The 17,275-nt window shown below is 41.3% G+C and overlaps 1 protein-coding gene across 2 annotated transcripts; it reads left to right on the plus strand.

The window, feature by feature from the left end:
- Positions 1 to 494: 494 nt before the first annotated feature.
- Positions 495 to 16,389, plus strand: ttll4 (tubulin tyrosine ligase-like family, member 4). 2 transcript variants are annotated; one of them, XM_055022373.1, is made up of 21 exons: positions 495 to 605; positions 1,506 to 1,923; positions 2,053 to 2,387; positions 3,017 to 3,582; positions 3,676 to 3,752; positions 4,491 to 4,557; positions 8,254 to 8,372; positions 8,449 to 8,559; positions 8,633 to 8,709; positions 8,796 to 8,990; positions 9,496 to 9,578; positions 9,656 to 9,784; positions 9,864 to 9,986; positions 10,400 to 10,498; positions 10,950 to 11,084; positions 11,164 to 11,301; positions 11,442 to 11,538; positions 11,747 to 11,957; positions 12,196 to 12,263; positions 13,662 to 13,732; positions 14,386 to 16,389. In XM_055022373.1, exons 2-21 carry the CDS (start codon positions 1,833 to 1,835, stop codon positions 14,513 to 14,515), a joined length of 2,922 nt encoding a protein of 973 aa, XP_054878348.1. In that variant the 5' UTR covers positions 495 to 605; positions 1,506 to 1,832; the 3' UTR covers positions 14,516 to 16,389. The 2 variants fall into 2 exon arrangements, with proteins under 2 accessions (XP_054878348.1, XP_054878347.1); XM_055022372.1 differs by having other exon boundaries at positions 1,506 to 2,387.
- Positions 16,390 to 17,275: the final 886 nt, after the last annotated feature.

The raw sequence follows: 17,275 nt of genomic DNA on the forward strand, positions 1-17,275 counted from the left end.
GATGGAATGAGAAAAATAAACCAAGTGTTCTTGGTTTATCAGTAAACTATAGAGACAGAGGAAAAGGAAAATAATCAAGGAGTGAAAAACACACACAATGGAAGGAAAGAAGAGAACAAACAGGACATACATCTCCGTGAAAGGAACGTAAAAAGTTCATAAAATAGTGACTAGAACTAAAGAAATCTAAATATATGAGAAAGTTAAACAGAGATTTGGGGAATGACACGTGGGTACAAGAGGAACGAGAGGGTAGATTTAAAAAATAAGATAGTGAGATAAAAAGAAAGAGCAAGAAAAAAATCAGGAACGTTAAAATGAGGAATGTTCGTATGCAGCAATGCCATCTAATGGTGAAATCTAAGAATTTCACCACAAGACGGATTTTATTTAGGATTTCAAATTACCACTCTTTACCAGTGGGTGGCAGTATTGTAATATTTCAGAACGACGAAGGAGCGGGTGTTTTTTTTTTAAGCACAAACGATCTTTATCTGCGGTGCTGCATTCACAGCTCTTTTATGTTGTTAAGCAAACTCCAGCTAGTTACCTCCATCCAAAGAAACGAACCAAAATGCTGGGAAACACCGCTGGACATAAAGTCGGTAAGGAAGATATTTTGTTAACCACTTGAAATGCTGTTGTTTTATATTTTTGAGAAACCGAGCAATAATTGGAATATCTCGTCTCTGCGTTAAATTGTTGCTAAGCTAACTTCCCGGCGAAGCGGTAAACACACCCAGATATCGAAGCTGCTCTGTCAGCCGATAATGACTCGGTGGTTGGAGTCGTCTTAGTTTATTTTATTAAGAGACGTGGGCTTGTGTTATTTCAACGTGGGAAGTGTTGTTTACTAACTCATTTGAAACTAGCGATGAGGACGCACGTGAGAGCGATCCCTCCCTCGACACGAGTCGGTGACAGCTGAGAGACAAGCGAGAGGTCTGAACATGGTAGATGGACAGGACCCGGGCTCAACCATCTGCAACAACGGGTAGTGGAGAGGCAGACGAGCTCTAGGGTGGTCTCTGTGTTAGGACGCGTACTACAAGGGGAAAGGGAAGGTACACGACATATTTTGGAGTTGGTGGTAAAATAAAGAAAGTAGAGCTGAAGATGTAAGAATTTCTGTCGAGGAGGATAAAGAGTTACATGAGTAGTGGTGAGGAAATCACAGGAGCAGTTTGGAGATAAAAATCAGAAGGATGGTTAACTAAAAGCAAAGATCCCTCTACATTGGAGAATATACAGATTATTGAGGAGGCAGAGGAAGACGCTATAATAATTCTTACTTCTCTTCGCCACAATTTGAAGAAAAGAGGCTAATTACACAGTTTATCGCTGTAGGTTGTTAAACAATGGCCATTAGAGCTCAGATCCTCTGTCCAACTCTATTCAGTAGTTTCTATGTGTTTTGCAGTGAAAGTTATCTATTCATAGTTCACTTTGTGGCCATTTCATCTGCATCATGTCATACTACTTTCTTATCCTTTGTATTGTTTCAGGGCAGAAGCTGTACAGCTAAGTGCCTCCCTGGCTTCTATAAACTCACCGGTCAACTATTGACACCCCGCACAACATTCTAGTTTGCAGTCTAACACTCCTGACAGGATTTGAGAAGATTTGTCTCGATTCAGCCTGCGTGAGAGCTCAGATATTGCCCTGAATCCTGGGTGAAATTTTGGTGCCAGTGATGAGTGCCGTCAGTGAGGATTCATCAAGAACTTGTTGGAGCTGACGTTACCAAGTTCTTTCAGCTGAAGAAAACTCAGCATCAACCTGTACTTCTGACGGCACCTACAACATCTGGAGGCGTTTTGCAACACGCCGCCATGCCCACCAACCAGTCATCGCCGTGGGGCGGAGGGAATCTCAGGGCATGCTCCAGCACGCATAGTGCTCCCACTGCTGCTTTGGTTTCAGGTGCAACCTTTAAATCGTCTTTCAGGCACACTCCGCCGGAGCTCCCCAAGGCTACCAGCCTCTACAAACACCTGCCATCTACCGGTGCTTCATCCATGATGTCATCTGTGTGTCCTGTGTGGGAGAAAGGCAGTGGAAGCAGTTCAAACACCAGGAGTCACCACCTTGGATCAGAGAAGTCAGTGAAGCAGCCAGAACACCTGATCCGGATTCAGAGACCAAATAAGAACCTGGCAGCGTCAGAACCGAATCGACCTAACGGCAGCATCATGGCGCGGGAGGTCCAGCTGCGGGGAGTCACTGAGGGCTGTTTACCAGCCCAGACCCTTCAGTCTGGAGACGGAGCCGCATTGGTATGTAGTCAGGATTCCACTGACCATGTCCCACTAGAGTCTTCACCAGGTTGTCATGGAGACCTGTTCATCAAAGGACATGCCACTGTGCCACGAAGCACCAAGCTGATGGTGAGTGGGTTCATCTCCTGCACTGAGGTCAGAGCAGCAGATATACAGCAGGTATACAGAAAATATACAACAGGGGCCAGAAGTGCTTCCTTCTCCTCTGGCTGAAAAATGATTAGTGGTGTTCCTGTTCTCCATTATCACTGCTTATCCTGCGCTATCCAACCAACAGAGCAACAGTTTTATGGTGGCAACACAACCGGAGATTACATCCACTTTATCACTCAGGAATCTATGCAGACTGTCTTCCATGGCTGCACAGGTCTATTATCCAGGAAATGAATAACAAGCATTGAAACATTAGTGGATACAACTCCAAAAATTCAGTTAGTACGGTAGTAAGACATTTTCATATTTTATCATGTTAGAAATATCAATTTATCTATTTTTATTTTGGATTTTATGCAAGAAAGACTCTTTAGTTTTCTTTCTTTTTTTAATAAAAAATGTGGTCCTGTGGGATCTTCAAAGGCACTTGCACTGAGATTTAATCCCACACACTTAGATTCTATTCAAATCTATCTTCTAAAATCTCAATGAAATACAAAAAGTTTTAGCAGTATAAATACTTTCATGTCACATGTTTTGTGACTGCGTTCATCTGGTGATACTTTTTCTGTTTTATCCCTCAGCCTAAGACTATAGACTGTTCCTCTTCACCACCAGTGCCTCACCTGTGCTTGAAGGTGTCCAAACATCAGGGAACAAAGTTATGGAAGAATCCCTCTGGCCACAGCAGCACAAAGCAGGAAACGAGAAGCACAAAGTGGCAGCTGAGTGCTCCAAAAAGGGGCCATTCAGCTAAGATGCCAACAAAACACACTAAGACTCAAAATGGCCGGGCAACACGTTCGCCTTCAAGGATTCAGCGGCTTGTTAAATTTGGTCCTGCAGGTGTTCTGGTTGCAGCTGCAAACCGCAAATCCCACAGTGCAACATTGCCCCGGCTACCTACATGCAAAGGACTGGATTCATCTCCCTGCAGCAATGTGCCAGCTGTGCAGTGTGGCGGTCAGCGTCTGCAGCCCACAGGGCTCCATGCTGGTGAAGGTGTGGCTCCATGTCTTGCTGGAGCTTTGGTGGGCTCAGTGACCAATCAGATTTCAGCCATTCACCTCACCAAGGAAGGACAGTCTTCCTCCACTTCAATTCGGTCCCTGTACTCATCCTCATCAGTGACAGAGGAGCAGCTGATGAGGTGAGTTAATGGTTTTAATCATTAACTCACCTTTATTTGTTTATTTATTTATCCACTTAACTTGGAATGTCTCATTCTCACCTTGTTTTCCAGCTTAGAGAGTGTGATGCAGGTGGATGGAATGGAGGAGGAGCTTCCAGATGAGTTGGAAAATGCCTTCAGTGATGATGGTGAGTTCATTAAAAGTATATTTTATTACCTGATTTATTATTTAGACAGTTAAGCAGGGTTTCTCCCAGAAAACAGCCCGGTTGCCGGGGTGGCGAGGCAGTCCACCATGTTTTTTGTTTTAAAAGATGGAAATGCAAAAATATTACTGGGTAATTATATGTTATGAGAAAACATCTCCAGTGAAACACTATTGAAACCCACAACTATAGAGTCCTAAAACAACAAATCAAAAAATACAACTAAAATGAATATCAATTATTTACATAATGAGTTAAGTCCACTGCACTGCGCAGAAATGCGCAACAAACTGGAAATTTAATTCAATGCTGCTAATATGGCTTTAGTAGCTCTTCCATTAAAAACTCTTGAGTTTTTAATGAGCATCACAGAAACGACGCAGCCATGTGCACTGACTCTGGCTGACTAAGGAGACAAAGCATTTGGTAACCGGAAAAATAATGCTAAAAATAATAATAAAATGATATAAAACCAGCATGATGCCTGACTACAAGGTCAGCATGAGAGCTCCTCCGTGGGCTGAACCTGCATGATGAACACGTTTATGTACGTGTACCAACCAGGAACACATACATAAACTTTACAGGGAAGACAGAGCCAGATGCTGGGCAGCGTGTTGAAATGTAAAACACCGATGGTAAATCCAGATTTTCTATTCAACTGGAACTCTGGAGAATATGGAGATGAAACATAATAATTCTCTCTGTTTCCATTTTCAGATGATTCAGAATGTTATTCCATCATTCGTTCTTCTTCTTCTGATGCATCAATTCCTTGCATCTCAAGGTAACACACACACTCACCCACACACACACTCATCGTAGTACTTCTCTTAATCTGAGTGCTTTGTAAAGACCAAGTTTTCCCGCAGAAAACTTGCTGGTTCCTGGTGGTCGAGAACTTCATCCAGCAGGCCACCATGTTTTTGATTTAAAAATGTTTAAAATTGACAAGAAACTTGAAAATATCATTTGATAATTATGTGGCTTTGAAGATTAATACCTGAACACCAACTATGAAGACTTAAAAATGCATACATTAAAAAAAAAATTAAATAAATAATCAATGCTTAGCCTGGTGGGGGCACAAGTAAAGACTGGTGGATCGCCAGGCTTATAATACACCGAAGGCTATTGCTTTAAGGCCCTACTCCTAACTTTAACCCTAACGATAAGTAGTATATTCCCAACCTAAACCAACATTTAACTGACACCATGCTCTCAACAGTTGTGTTAGACCCTGATGACCCCAACATACCTCATTTAAAGTACTAAAACTGGTTCTCATTGATGCAGATGCATGATGAAAATTGCAAACTTGACTCCAGACCCTGGTTACTCTATTTCTACAGAGCTCTGTATGAAGGATTGTCTGCTTGGTCAGAAGTTTGTTGCTGTTCTTTATGCGCTCAGATAGCAATGTTGATATTTCTCTTCAAGTAGTCGACTTCCACTATCTGGTTTCTGGATTCGCAGGAGGCATGGATACCTTTGAGGAACATTTATCTTTTAGGCCTGTCATGATAAACAATAAATCCATTAATTGCACAATAAATTAAAACTATTGACCTCATTTCAATTATCGGTGTTATCGTTTCTTCCGGCCATTTTTAGATGGAAAAAAATGAAAAAAGGCTCAACTCCCGTGCTCTCCACTGATCCTCCCTTTCTCATTTCCTTAGTGTAATTCCCAGCACACACTAAACGTCACCGATTGTCGGTCCATTGTCAGGTTTTCAAAACCTGAGAGACCACACATTAGCTGACAGAAATCCTAGGTGTAACCGTTCGATTGGGTTCGTGCCATGAAGTGTCCAACAATGGGCACAAAATAATGGCTACAAGTCCAGTTAACTCATTTTAAACCCAGGCATTAATCAATGTTTTACTACAATCTATCTGCAATGCATGTGGCTAGCATCAGCGTAAATTCCTGACTGAATGAAAATCATTAACGTATTTATGTCACGTTAATGAAAAACAGCCGAAAAATCACTGGGTTTATCAACTGCGGTAGCAATTTCGATGATCTACCATGACATACCACACACTACAGGATGATCGGTAACGAAATCGCAAGCCACAATCTTAGAACAGCCTACGTTCTAAGATTCACTGGAGGCATGGATACTTTTGAGGAACATTTATCTTTTGGCCTGTCACGATAAACAATAAATCAATTAATGGCACAATAAATTAAAAAACATTAAAACTATTGACCTCATTTCAATAATCTTAGAACGGCCAACGTTCTAAGATTGTCCACACTTAAATCAGTGTGAAAAGGTCTTCAAACAATATTATCGTTTATCGCAATAATTTTTGAGACAATCACTCTGCAAAATTTGTTATCGTGATAGGCCTATTTGTCTTATGCGATGAAGAATTATGTACATTTTTAAGATTCTTCATTAAATAACTGGTGAATGGTTAATAAGTCCTGGATGGATACAGTAACGTCGTCGTTACTGTAGGAGGCTCCCTGCCTCTGCAATGCTGGTAGAGGCGAGACGTATGCAGATGGAGGAAGAGCCCTATTGGTCTGCTCCATTTTAAGAAAGGTGTGTGCAAATACAAAACCACCAGCAGACAGCTGTTTGGCATCAGATGAAGTATGCAGGGGCCTTTTAGAGAGCAAATAGCGTCATGACAACCAAGAACCCCAGCAGACAGGTCAGGCAGAACGATGTGTAGAAGCCTGAAGCAAGATTAAGGTTAGGTTTTTAAAGAGTCTGAAGACTGGAAAATGTTTGGTCATGCATGCCACAAGTCTGGCCTTACTGGAAGTGGAACAAGACAACAATAAAAAGTCCTGTTAGTTGTTTACGTTGCTCAGATGAGCCCAAGCAGAGCTTTTAGGCCTGAAAGTAAAACACTGTGCTTTTAAAAATAACAACACTGAATTTTACTCTGAACACATCGTCCCCACGGTGACACTTTTCTTTAGCTGAATAGGTAATCTGGTCAGAGTTGATGAATATAAGGAGATCTGAAAGTGAACCACTTACGAACGATGAAAGACATAACTATGTTTTATTATTATTTATATAATTCTTTGCTTGTAATGTAACAAACATCTGAAAAAGTTTAAGGTACGGATCCTTGATAATAAATCCAAATCCATATGTGCTCACAAATGTTTTTTTTTTTTTTTTTTTTTTTTTTTTTTTCAGAAACAAAATATTCTACATCTTCCTTTTGTCTTTACTTAGAAAGAAAGCTGTAACTCAGACTCCCTTCCTGATTGGTCCTTCTGGCCTCAATCAAACATCTGCCCAGCTGATCTGGTCTCCCTGTTGTCCTCTCAGTTTGTTGTTGGACAGGCTGAAAGCAGCAGATGATGGTGGAAAGCTCTGCTGTATTGTCTCTGGACAGCTGATTCTCTGCTAAAACAACCCAGATCAGGAGCACTATTGTTTCCTTCTCCAACTGGTTTGTTCCTCAGCTCATTCACTCAGCTCACTGACACCCTGAACTCCCCACATCTCCACCTGAGAGCTCCACTTGTTTATATTCCACATAGTTAGAAACCTATCTGTAAGTCCAAAGTAACCTGTCAGAAGTTTAGCTGAATCTGGAAATCTCATCTCATCTTCTATATGACTGTCATGTAAGTATGTATGAACTGTTGTTGTTCTTAAAGAAATGAAGTTTAGCCGTTATTAATCCTCCGTTAAATGACTGTAGAACAGTCAGATCAGAATCGCTGTTCTTTGTGTGTAAAGGCCTCTGCCACTTAATCCTACCTGGCATCATGTTACGCACATGTAGAGCACCTTGTGTTACAAAATGAGTCTGTGACCTGATGCCGCATGGTGTTAGTTAAATGTCACTGAGTTCGCCTTTGGCTGCATTACTTTTTAATCTGCTCAGCTTGTGGTTTGCTGTGTTAATTACAAGCTCTACTGTTTGGATCCCGTTGACAAATCTATATTTATAAGGTTGAATAATGCTGTCCAGTGTGCTGTTTGTTTTCTTTGACTGCACATATCGAATCTGATATGCGAGTTACCCTGCTGTCTCTGTGGGTCACTGGAAATCTACAATTACAAGAAAATTTTAATTTATTTTCATTCATGGCTTCTGTTGATTTTGATCAAATTTTCTTCCACTCTTCTCAGTTAGATAGCTCAGCTTCCCTCCCTAGGGCTGGAGAATATGGCTGAAAAACACATCTTAATATAAGTTGATATAGATAATTATTGATGTATTTTTTAATTTATTTTCTTTTAATATATTAAGAACGGGAAGTCTCAAGTTCATGCGAGAGTGAGGGCAGATGAGTGAATCTGTCGTGAATGTTCATCAGCATTCCTGCAAAGTCAGTGGATTTTTTCCTTTTATTACCTTAGCATTCGATCACATCCAAACGTTTTTGGAATTATGGTTGGATTCTTTAGTCTTTCTGTGGAGAGCAGACCAAACCTGTGATTCATCAACCTGTTCAACTCTTCTTATTTTTCCTGTCATCCCTTCTGGTCAGTATTGAAGAACCAATGGTGTTGGAGGCTGAGGATGATCGAGAGGAGCGGCCGGCGCTCATCCCCAGCCTGTTTCCCCTCATGCGCCCCACTCTCTACTTCAGCACAGCCAATGAGAAAGGTCAGGAGGGACTCTTCTGTAGTTTAGAACCAGGAGATGCTCTTTACCAGCTGATCTCATGTCTGGTGTTCTGCAGTGGAGCTGCTGCCTGCCGAACAGAGACGTCTACTCAAATGGAAGATGAGCTCCGTTACCCCCAACATCGTCAAACACACAATCGCTCGGTCACACTTCAAAGCCACCAAGAGTGAGTCATCACACACAGTGCAATGGGAATCTGTTTGATCACCCTGAGTGAGTGAATTATGTTGTTAATGCAGAGAGCAACAGCTGGCTGGGCTGCTGGGGACACCACATGAAATCTCCTGGCTTTAAGGCAATTGGCGAACACCAGAAGGTGAGTATCTGCACACCCTCACTCCGGCCGATGTCCCTGCAGTCTCCAGATTGAACGTGTGGCTGTTCTTTTTTTATTTTTTGCAGCTGAACCACTTTCCAGGAACCTTTCAGATTGGTAGGAAGGACAGACTTTGGAGGAATCTGTCCAAGATGCAGCATCGCTTTGGCAAGCAGGAGTTTAACTTCTTCCCAAAGACGTTCATCCTTCCTCAGGATATCAAACTGCTGCGGAAGGCATGGGAAGATAGTGGCTCCAAGAAGAAGTGGATCATCAAACCTGTACGTTCTATACCTTTCTGATTTTGTGTGAACTACTTTTTTTCTTTTTTTTCAATCAGAGATTTATTTTACATTGGAGTACAAGGTACATGGTGCAGTACATGACATCAATTGGGTAAAAAAACCATGAAACAAACAGAAAGAAACTGAACATGTTGTGTTTTAATGAATGACTATGTGAACTACTTCTAAATGTTGTGTAAAGAAGGACTTGCACTGTTAAAACCAGACGTTCGCACACGTCAAGTAAAAAGACAAAAAGGCTTGTTTTGTTCCTCACTGAACTTAAATCTGACCAAATGTCTTTTGCCTGAGTTTAGTCAAAATCACCAAAATAATACCTTTTTACTAAATGCCAGAATAATAAATGAAAGAATATAATTTATTTATTTTTGTCAGTTTTCAGTTTGGTGAATCAGGAAATTTGATCAGAGATCTGATGCATCACTGAGTCTGTTATAGATGAAAGATTATTTTTCCTTAATGTTGTTGTTCTATCCCACAGCCTGCGTCAGCCAGAGGAATGGGGATCCAGGTCATCCACAAATGGAGTCAGCTGCCCCGCAGGAGACCACTGCTGGTGCAGAAGTAAGCAGCACAGATCTGACCAAAACTTACTGTCACTATGTGTATGGAAACATTTCCCTCTGCTTCCTTATCTGCAGGTACCTTCACAAACCCTACCTCATTGGGGGGAACAAGTTTGACTTGCGGATTTACGTCTATGTGACATCCTACGAACCGCTCCGAATTTACCTCTTCTCTGACGGACTGGTCCGCTTTGCCAGCTGCAAGTGAGAATGAACAACATTCTGTTGGGTTATGTGGACTGGAACTGATCCATGCTGAGGCAGAGGTTCTATTTCTCTGCAGGTATTCGTCTTCCATGAAGACTCTGAACAACAAGTTCATGCACCTGACCAACTACAGCGTGAACAAGAAGAACTCTGAGTACCAGGCAAACAGCGATGACAAGGCCTGCCAGGGACACAAATGGTAACTCAGGAAGTTTGGGGAATGTTTGGGGGAAGAACCAAATCTTATAGTGCAGCCTCACTATCACAGAGGATACTTAAATGAAGTATTTGGTGGGATTTATTTTATTTTTTTGCAAGTTATGCATAAAAATTCTGCATTTCAGTTATATATTTGTCCTGTTGGCTGGATTCTCTCTGCCTCTGCCCTCGACGCTCACACACAATAAATATTTTAATAATTGCAAAATACCAGAGCTCAGAAATGATGAAGCAGTGTTGAAACATTGTCATTGCATTATTTAGCAACATGATCCCTGCTCCATGTTTTCCTGATTTACCGTCGCCCTACTGTGACGTTCAGCCAATAAAACACAGCTTCTTTTCCGTTTTGTTAATATTAAAGTGAAATATTTTTCTGTTGTGTCTTTTCAGGGCTTTGAAGGCTCTGTGGCACTTCCTTGGCTCGAAAGGCATCAACACCAACCTGATATGGGAGAAGATTAAAGACATTGTGATCAAAACTATTATAGCGTAAGTTCCATTTACTGAGAACTTTCATTACAGATCCTGGTGTTCTGTCACAAACACACTTATCGAAGTCTAATGACACATTCAGCTCTGGAATGTTTCATAGGATTTATAAACGCAAGGAATGCAGAGAATGATAAAATCTTTTGTTTCAGAAGAAGAAGAAGAAGAATGAATAAGCTCATAAAGAATCAGCCAAATATGTTTTTGTTTTTTTTCTGAACACAACTGTGTCTGAAAACTGTTTTTAAAGAACCTCAGACAGTGAGTTCCGACCTGTAAAACAGTTTTACACTTTGAACTAGAAATGGAGTCCAGGTCCTACACAGCATTGTTCTAACATCACTTTGGCCACAGTAACTGTCCCAGACTTGTTCATAAACTGTGTTTGTGTGGAAAGCTGAAACAATGCTAGAAGCAAACAAATTTCCTTATTTCTGTGTTTGCTTCTCAGTTCTGAGCCATATGTGAATACTCTGCTGAAGATGTACGTGAAAACACCTCACAGCTGCCACGAGCTGTTTGGCTTCGACATCATGCTGGACGAGAACCTCAAACCCTGGATCCTGGAGGTCAACATATCACCCAGGTGACACACAGACCGCTGTACCTGCTGTCAGATGGAAGGCTGTAGAAGCGCATCTGTAGCTCTGCTCTCTGTCCTCCAGCCTCCACTCCAACTCTGCCCTGGACGTTTCCATTAAAGGCCAGATGATCAGAGACCTCCTGAACCTGGCCGGCTTCAGGATTCCCCCGAGAGAAGAAGTGGTGTCCTCCTGCAGCAGTGCCTCCAGCTCCACCAGCAGGTAGGGAGGAACTTTTACACCTTGATTTCTGTTGCTGGGATTCTGTGTTCAGGATGAAAAAAGGGATGCCTCGGTGACCTTTTATTTTTTTTCATGCAACTCTAAGGAAAAATATTACAATTAGTGCCTCTGTTTTGTAGTTTGCATGGAGGGAACAAAGAAAAGAGAAAATCTGATCTGTCTGCTGATGAGAAAGTAAAACGAGCCTTTTATCTTACACAGCGCTATGCCGACCAGGTAAACAAAGCCATGCACACAATGCACACAGCTCTGTTACAGCAGTTGAGTCTACTGATAAAATAGTATCATCTGCTTTCAATAAGTGCTTTTATTAGAGGACATTTGAAAGAAACTACATGCACAATGTTGCTAGTTTTTCTATTTTCTCTCCTCACAAAGAGAAAAATAACTTTTTAACTTGTTTGTCTCCTCCTGCCTCATAAAGGACTTCCTATCGTCAGTGTTGGACATTTTGACTTCTGAGGATGTCCGCATGCTGGCCGAGAGCGAAGATGAACTGAATCGACGAGGAGAGTTTGAGCGCATTTTCCCATCGCAGTCTTCGTCACGCTACCTTCACTTCTTTGAGTGTCCCAGATACCTCAACATCCTGCTGGATCAGTGGGAACAGAAGCACTGCAATGACCGGACCAAATGTGAGAGCCCAGGCAAAATATGCTCTGTTTTCCAGCAGGAAGCTTAGTGCCATGTGGTGAAGAAACATCCGATTAGAATTGTTTGAACTGCATCTGTTTTGCTACATGGGAAAACCTGCAATCTTTCTTGGAATTTTTTTTAAAGTAGTGGCCCAAACACTGTGAGCATTGTGGAAAAAATATATATATTTTTGGCAGCGACGTAACCTGTTGAAATTTTTTTGTGTCTTGTGTGTAGGCATCAGTTTGCTGAGGCTTCTCTGTCAGAAAGGAATCCATCTGGGGAGCAGTGACCCCGCTCATGTGGTGAGAAGCTCCTTAGCTGGTAATGAAGCCTTTAAACTGCTTCACCACGTAGAAACCAGGCACCCTGTGATATGCAGCACTTCAGGTGTCATTGTTTCCCATCTCTCCCAGATGTGAGAAACAAACTCAGGGCTTCCATTTAAAATGTTTTGTATCTGACATAAAATCAGTTCAGCCATCAGAAAAAAAACTCCTTTATCTGCACCGGCAGATCATTTATCTGAGGCACTGAACGGAGAAATCTGTGTTTTGCACCCGGAAGTCACGGACATTAGTCGTTATTGTGAGTTAAAATTTTCACAAAAGTAAAATGTTCGTTTTTGTGGCACATCTGTATCTTATTTTGAAGGGATATGTAAACGTTACTATAGAGACCAGAGTCAGAGAGCCTTAGAGCAGTGATGGAGACTAGATGAGAGGAGTCAACCTTGTGAGTTTTAGGTCTGGTTCAGACGGTATGATTTAAGGATTGTCGGACATTTTTTCTAAACCTCTGTGACCACACACGACACGAACCAATAAAAATCCAACAAGTTCAATTGGTTCGTGTGTCCAGCCATACGGCAGGAGCAACACACCACATACAAACCGATTTCACTCATGAACATCCCGATTCCAGAAGCAAATCTAGTAAAACCCCCAAAATGCCATACATGAAAACATGATTACAAAAGTTTGATTTTTGGTACAATTATTTGATGATTGAATTTTTTTCTCATCATATTTATCATCGTCTAACTTCATTAGAGTCCCATGAGAAGTCATGCTGTTCACACAGAGGCCCTGATCAGAAATGTGATGATGCTATTGAGGGAAGAAGACCAGTTTGTTTTTCCTTTTTTTATTATTATTATTATCAAAAGGCTGGTTTAAGCACAAAAGATATGGTATCAGATAAGAGAATTATAAGCTTCTGGAGAGGAAACTGTTTTCTACAGGCGTGTCGCTAATTTGTTTTGGCTGCTAGTGAAGCCCAATATTCTTAATACTTGTGACATTTAGATTTAAGATTATTTTACATTCAGTTTGTTTCTGACAGGGTAATGAAAAATAACATCTGAAGAATTGATGGTGATGAGCTTTGACGTTGAAAGGCCTAATGGATGGAGCTAAACCTCAACTCTGTCTGTTAGTTCCATATTAGATTCAAGTCTGGATTCTGGTTTAGTCACTTTAAGTTACTAATATTACTTCAAGTTAAGTTACCATTAAATGAAAAGATAAAAATCTGCCTGGGGCTGAAGTAATTCTTGATTTTTTTTTTTAAGCAGTGCTGTAGTATCAGAATAGAGGAGATAAACAGAAACTGCCGTTATCCATGCAGCCAAGAGGGAAGAAACCTCTCTGAGAGCTGCAGATGTTAAACGTCCATCTCTTTTTCTGGTTGTTTGTGTGCAGTGGTCTAAGTGTAGCTACAAGTCGAGGACGGAACTCCAGAAGCCAGGTGTGGTGAGTCCATCCAGATCCAGGTAAACGGCCACAGCGCCATGGAAGCCAATCCAAGCAATGCAACTCCTGTACCATGAAGCTGTCAAAAATATTTTCAAAATAAGAACACTGACATTTAACTTTTCGGAGATAAAACTGGCTCAGTTCAGTTATTGTCTTCCTGATTGACCATTACGACTTTAGACATGCAGTTTATCATTTGCTTTACTGGTAGAAACAGTTCCAGCATGTTTCTGACATTGACACTACAGGTCTGATGGTGACCCTGTAGTGTCTCATAGAGGACAAAGGCACCATGATGCACCTCAAGGCTGCAGTTATCCATGCAGCCTTGAGATGCTGCACTTTTCCCGTACTCTCAATTTTACATTAATGTGCCTGCATACAGTGGTACTCACACATACCTGTGAAATAAAAGCTTTTTGTAAAACCAGCAATTATTAATTAGAAACATGTTTGATTTATGTGATGTAACCTATGTTTATAGAAGTGGATTGGGGCCACAGAGTGGAAAACAAGCTGACCTGAATCTCAGAATTCTGACTTTTGTTCTCAGAAGATTAAAGTCAGAATTTTTTTTTTTCTCTGGTGCCCCTAATCCCTTCCCACAGGTGTGTGACTTGCAGACCTCCCTAACACCAGCGTCTCTTTGTATGTGTGTGTTGTGTTTCAGGGTCGTGGTCAGCCACTGTAAGGCTGCTGATGACGACTGTTCAGACCCAGAGTCGTCGTCTGTCTCCAGTCTGAACAGCTCCCAGAGTACGGGGTCCAGTGCAAGCAGCAGTGCCTGTGCCAGTCCTTAGCCCACCCCCATTCCAAACCTGCTGCCTCAGCACTTTTCCTCCTTCTGATGATATGTGGTACCAGAACTGACACAGAACCTGAGTACCGTGGAGTCCTCCAAAGTCTCTGGAGAAGTCTCTGGAGCAGAAAGCATGAGCGACTCTGTTCAGGTTTACTTTAACTGGACCATCAGAGGGATGAACAGCAGCTGCTTTTGTGACCTTTAGAAAATCGATCTTGAAACTTCTGCTAAGTTGTACAGAGAAGCTTTTACATAATTCTTTTTCGGACATTTTTCCAGGGGACCTCAAAGAGTGGCCCCTGCCCCTGTTTGCTCTGGTGATGAAAGGATGTTCTGACTGGGTCCTGTCCTGAAAGCTGGACACACCCAGAGGTCCTGATGTGTCCCTTCTGTCTTCACCTCTGACACGCCTGGGCCTGTCAGGTTGCCATGGTCTCACTCTGTTGCAGTGCTGGTGTTTGTGGCTATGGAGAAACTTTGATAGCAGAATAGGATGTAATTTAAGATTTATTTAAGTAGGCTTGTCGAACATAGGGATGGAAACAAGCTTATCAGGCTGTGTTGAGGTCTGTGTAGAATCAGTGGGTCGAGTAGAGGATTCTGTGCAGATCTGTCGGCTCAGAACAAGAATTCACTGTGATAACTCAGAGCTGCTGCATGTATCACACCAGCTGACACCTTTTCCTCCAGGCTGGTACAGTGCAGATCCTCACTGCCTCTCCAGGAGTCAGGCTGCAGGACCCAGCAGAATCAAAGTGTTCAATGCTTTTTGAAGGGCTGCTCTCAGCTGAAGCCTAACCGAAGCTGTTACTTTATGTTTTCATCTCCCATGTTTCCTAGTTGCTTGAGTTTGTTTGAGCGTCATGTATTTCTCCTTAACAAGTTTCAGTTGGACTAACGTTCTACCTCTGTTATGGTGATGAGAGTAAGTAAATGGTGTAGTTCAAGTATTTCAGGTTCATACCCAGCTGCTGTGGGAGGCAGTTGGGATTTTTTGATGCCAAAGACAGAAGTGGGCTTCCTGCGGCACAAAACCAAGGATGCACAAAGCTGAAAGGCATTCAGTGTTTCTGTAACAGTGTCTGCTGATTGAATATTTAGTATTTTCCAGAAGTTTTTAACCCTGTTTATACACAGCTGCTAAACTAATGTTCCTGTTTTCACTGCTCTCTTCAGTAGAACAGTGTTTACTGTTTGACATCAGTCTAGTCTAATTGGCAGCGATTAGACTAGGATATTTGATGTTGTTGTGTAGATGCATATAACGACCACCAGGGGTCCTTCTGCACAGAGCATCATCAATTTTAATAGGTTTTTATGAAGCAGAATGCTAAAATCATATGCCTTAGAGTTGTGACTTGTGTGTCATTACAGAAACATGAGAAAGATGATGAAACATGAGTGAATTGTTGCTTAATTAATATTTTGAAACTGCTAGCTGAAATCTGATGGGTAAGGTCAGCGCTTTCCCCAGGCTGGGATCAGGACCACATGTTTCAATAAGTGTGGCCTCCTGACTTCTTCAGAATAAAATAGAATAAAAAGTTTTAAGCCGGAGCATATTTATGATAGAAACAGCTATTTTTTTGTAAACGTTTGACTTGGTTAGAAACTGCTAGCAGGTACATTGTGAAGTTTGACTTGTGTAATAAATCCCATTGAAAACATGTCCATCTCCAGGTGTCTGTGGAGAAGCTGCTGCTGGTTTACTGAAATGCCTTAAGCCTCTGTGTGACAGCAGTGTCCCCATACTGAGGCATTCTCTGTTGTTTGCTTTCACAGATGCACCTCTGGATCTTTTTATCCACTAGTCTTTGTTCAAGGATGTTTTAAATGCTCAGGTTGACATGGAGGAAATAAAAGTTATTTGTCATACAATTCTAATATGTGGATAATTTATTTCAAATTATTTAAAAATATCTATTTCACCATAATAGATATTATAGTGAAACAAAACATTCTGTTTTATTTAGAATTTGGAATTATAAAACTAAAAGAAATATTTGATTTGAACACTCCCTTAAAAAAATTTCAATTGTAATTTGAACTTAAGAAATGTTGAGGAAGAAAAATGATTAATTCAACTCAGAAATTAAAGTTTTGCAACAAAACCATTGAAAAACTATTTCTGTACATGGAGTTAAGGGGTCCGTTTTTTTTCATATCTGACAGATTGTTTTTTTATTAATAATACTCAAAAACTTTACGAGGCACTGAACGGTGGCAATGCTAAATAATACATTATAAAAACAGATGCAATAATATCCATCCATCCATTTTCTGATCACCTTCTCCCTAACGGGGTCGGGAGTTGCTGGTGTCCATCTCCAGCTGCGTTCCAGGCGAGAGGCGGGGTCGCCCCGGACGGGTCGACCCGTCCGGGGCGACCCCGCCTCTCGCCTGGAACGCCAATCCAATTGTTTGGTTAACGAACAAGATGTTAATGGAGAGATTTTACTGACCAAGCCTGTGAACTAGTTTTGCGACATCATCTGAAGGAAGACAAGCTGCTGGATTTACTAAACATTAAGAATTGTTAATTCACAAATGATAGATCTTTGGAAATATACAATATTTTTGCTTCTGATAGATCATGAGGTTATTGTATGCCATTAAATTAGCAATCCTTGTTTATAGTACTATTAAGAGGGATTCTTCCACATGAGCAAACTTTTTGAACAATTATATCTATAAGAAGCAAAAACAACCAGAAAATATGATTAAAGCAGAGATAGAAGATCAATCAGAGCAAGACACC

The sequence above is a fragment of the Poeciliopsis prolifica genome, unplaced genomic scaffold, assembly GCF_027474105.1.
Source record: "Poeciliopsis prolifica strain line A6 unplaced genomic scaffold, Auburn_PproV2 SCAFFOLD085, whole genome shotgun sequence".
In the NCBI taxonomy this organism is placed as follows: domain Eukaryota; kingdom Metazoa; phylum Chordata; class Actinopteri; order Cyprinodontiformes; family Poeciliidae; genus Poeciliopsis; species Poeciliopsis prolifica.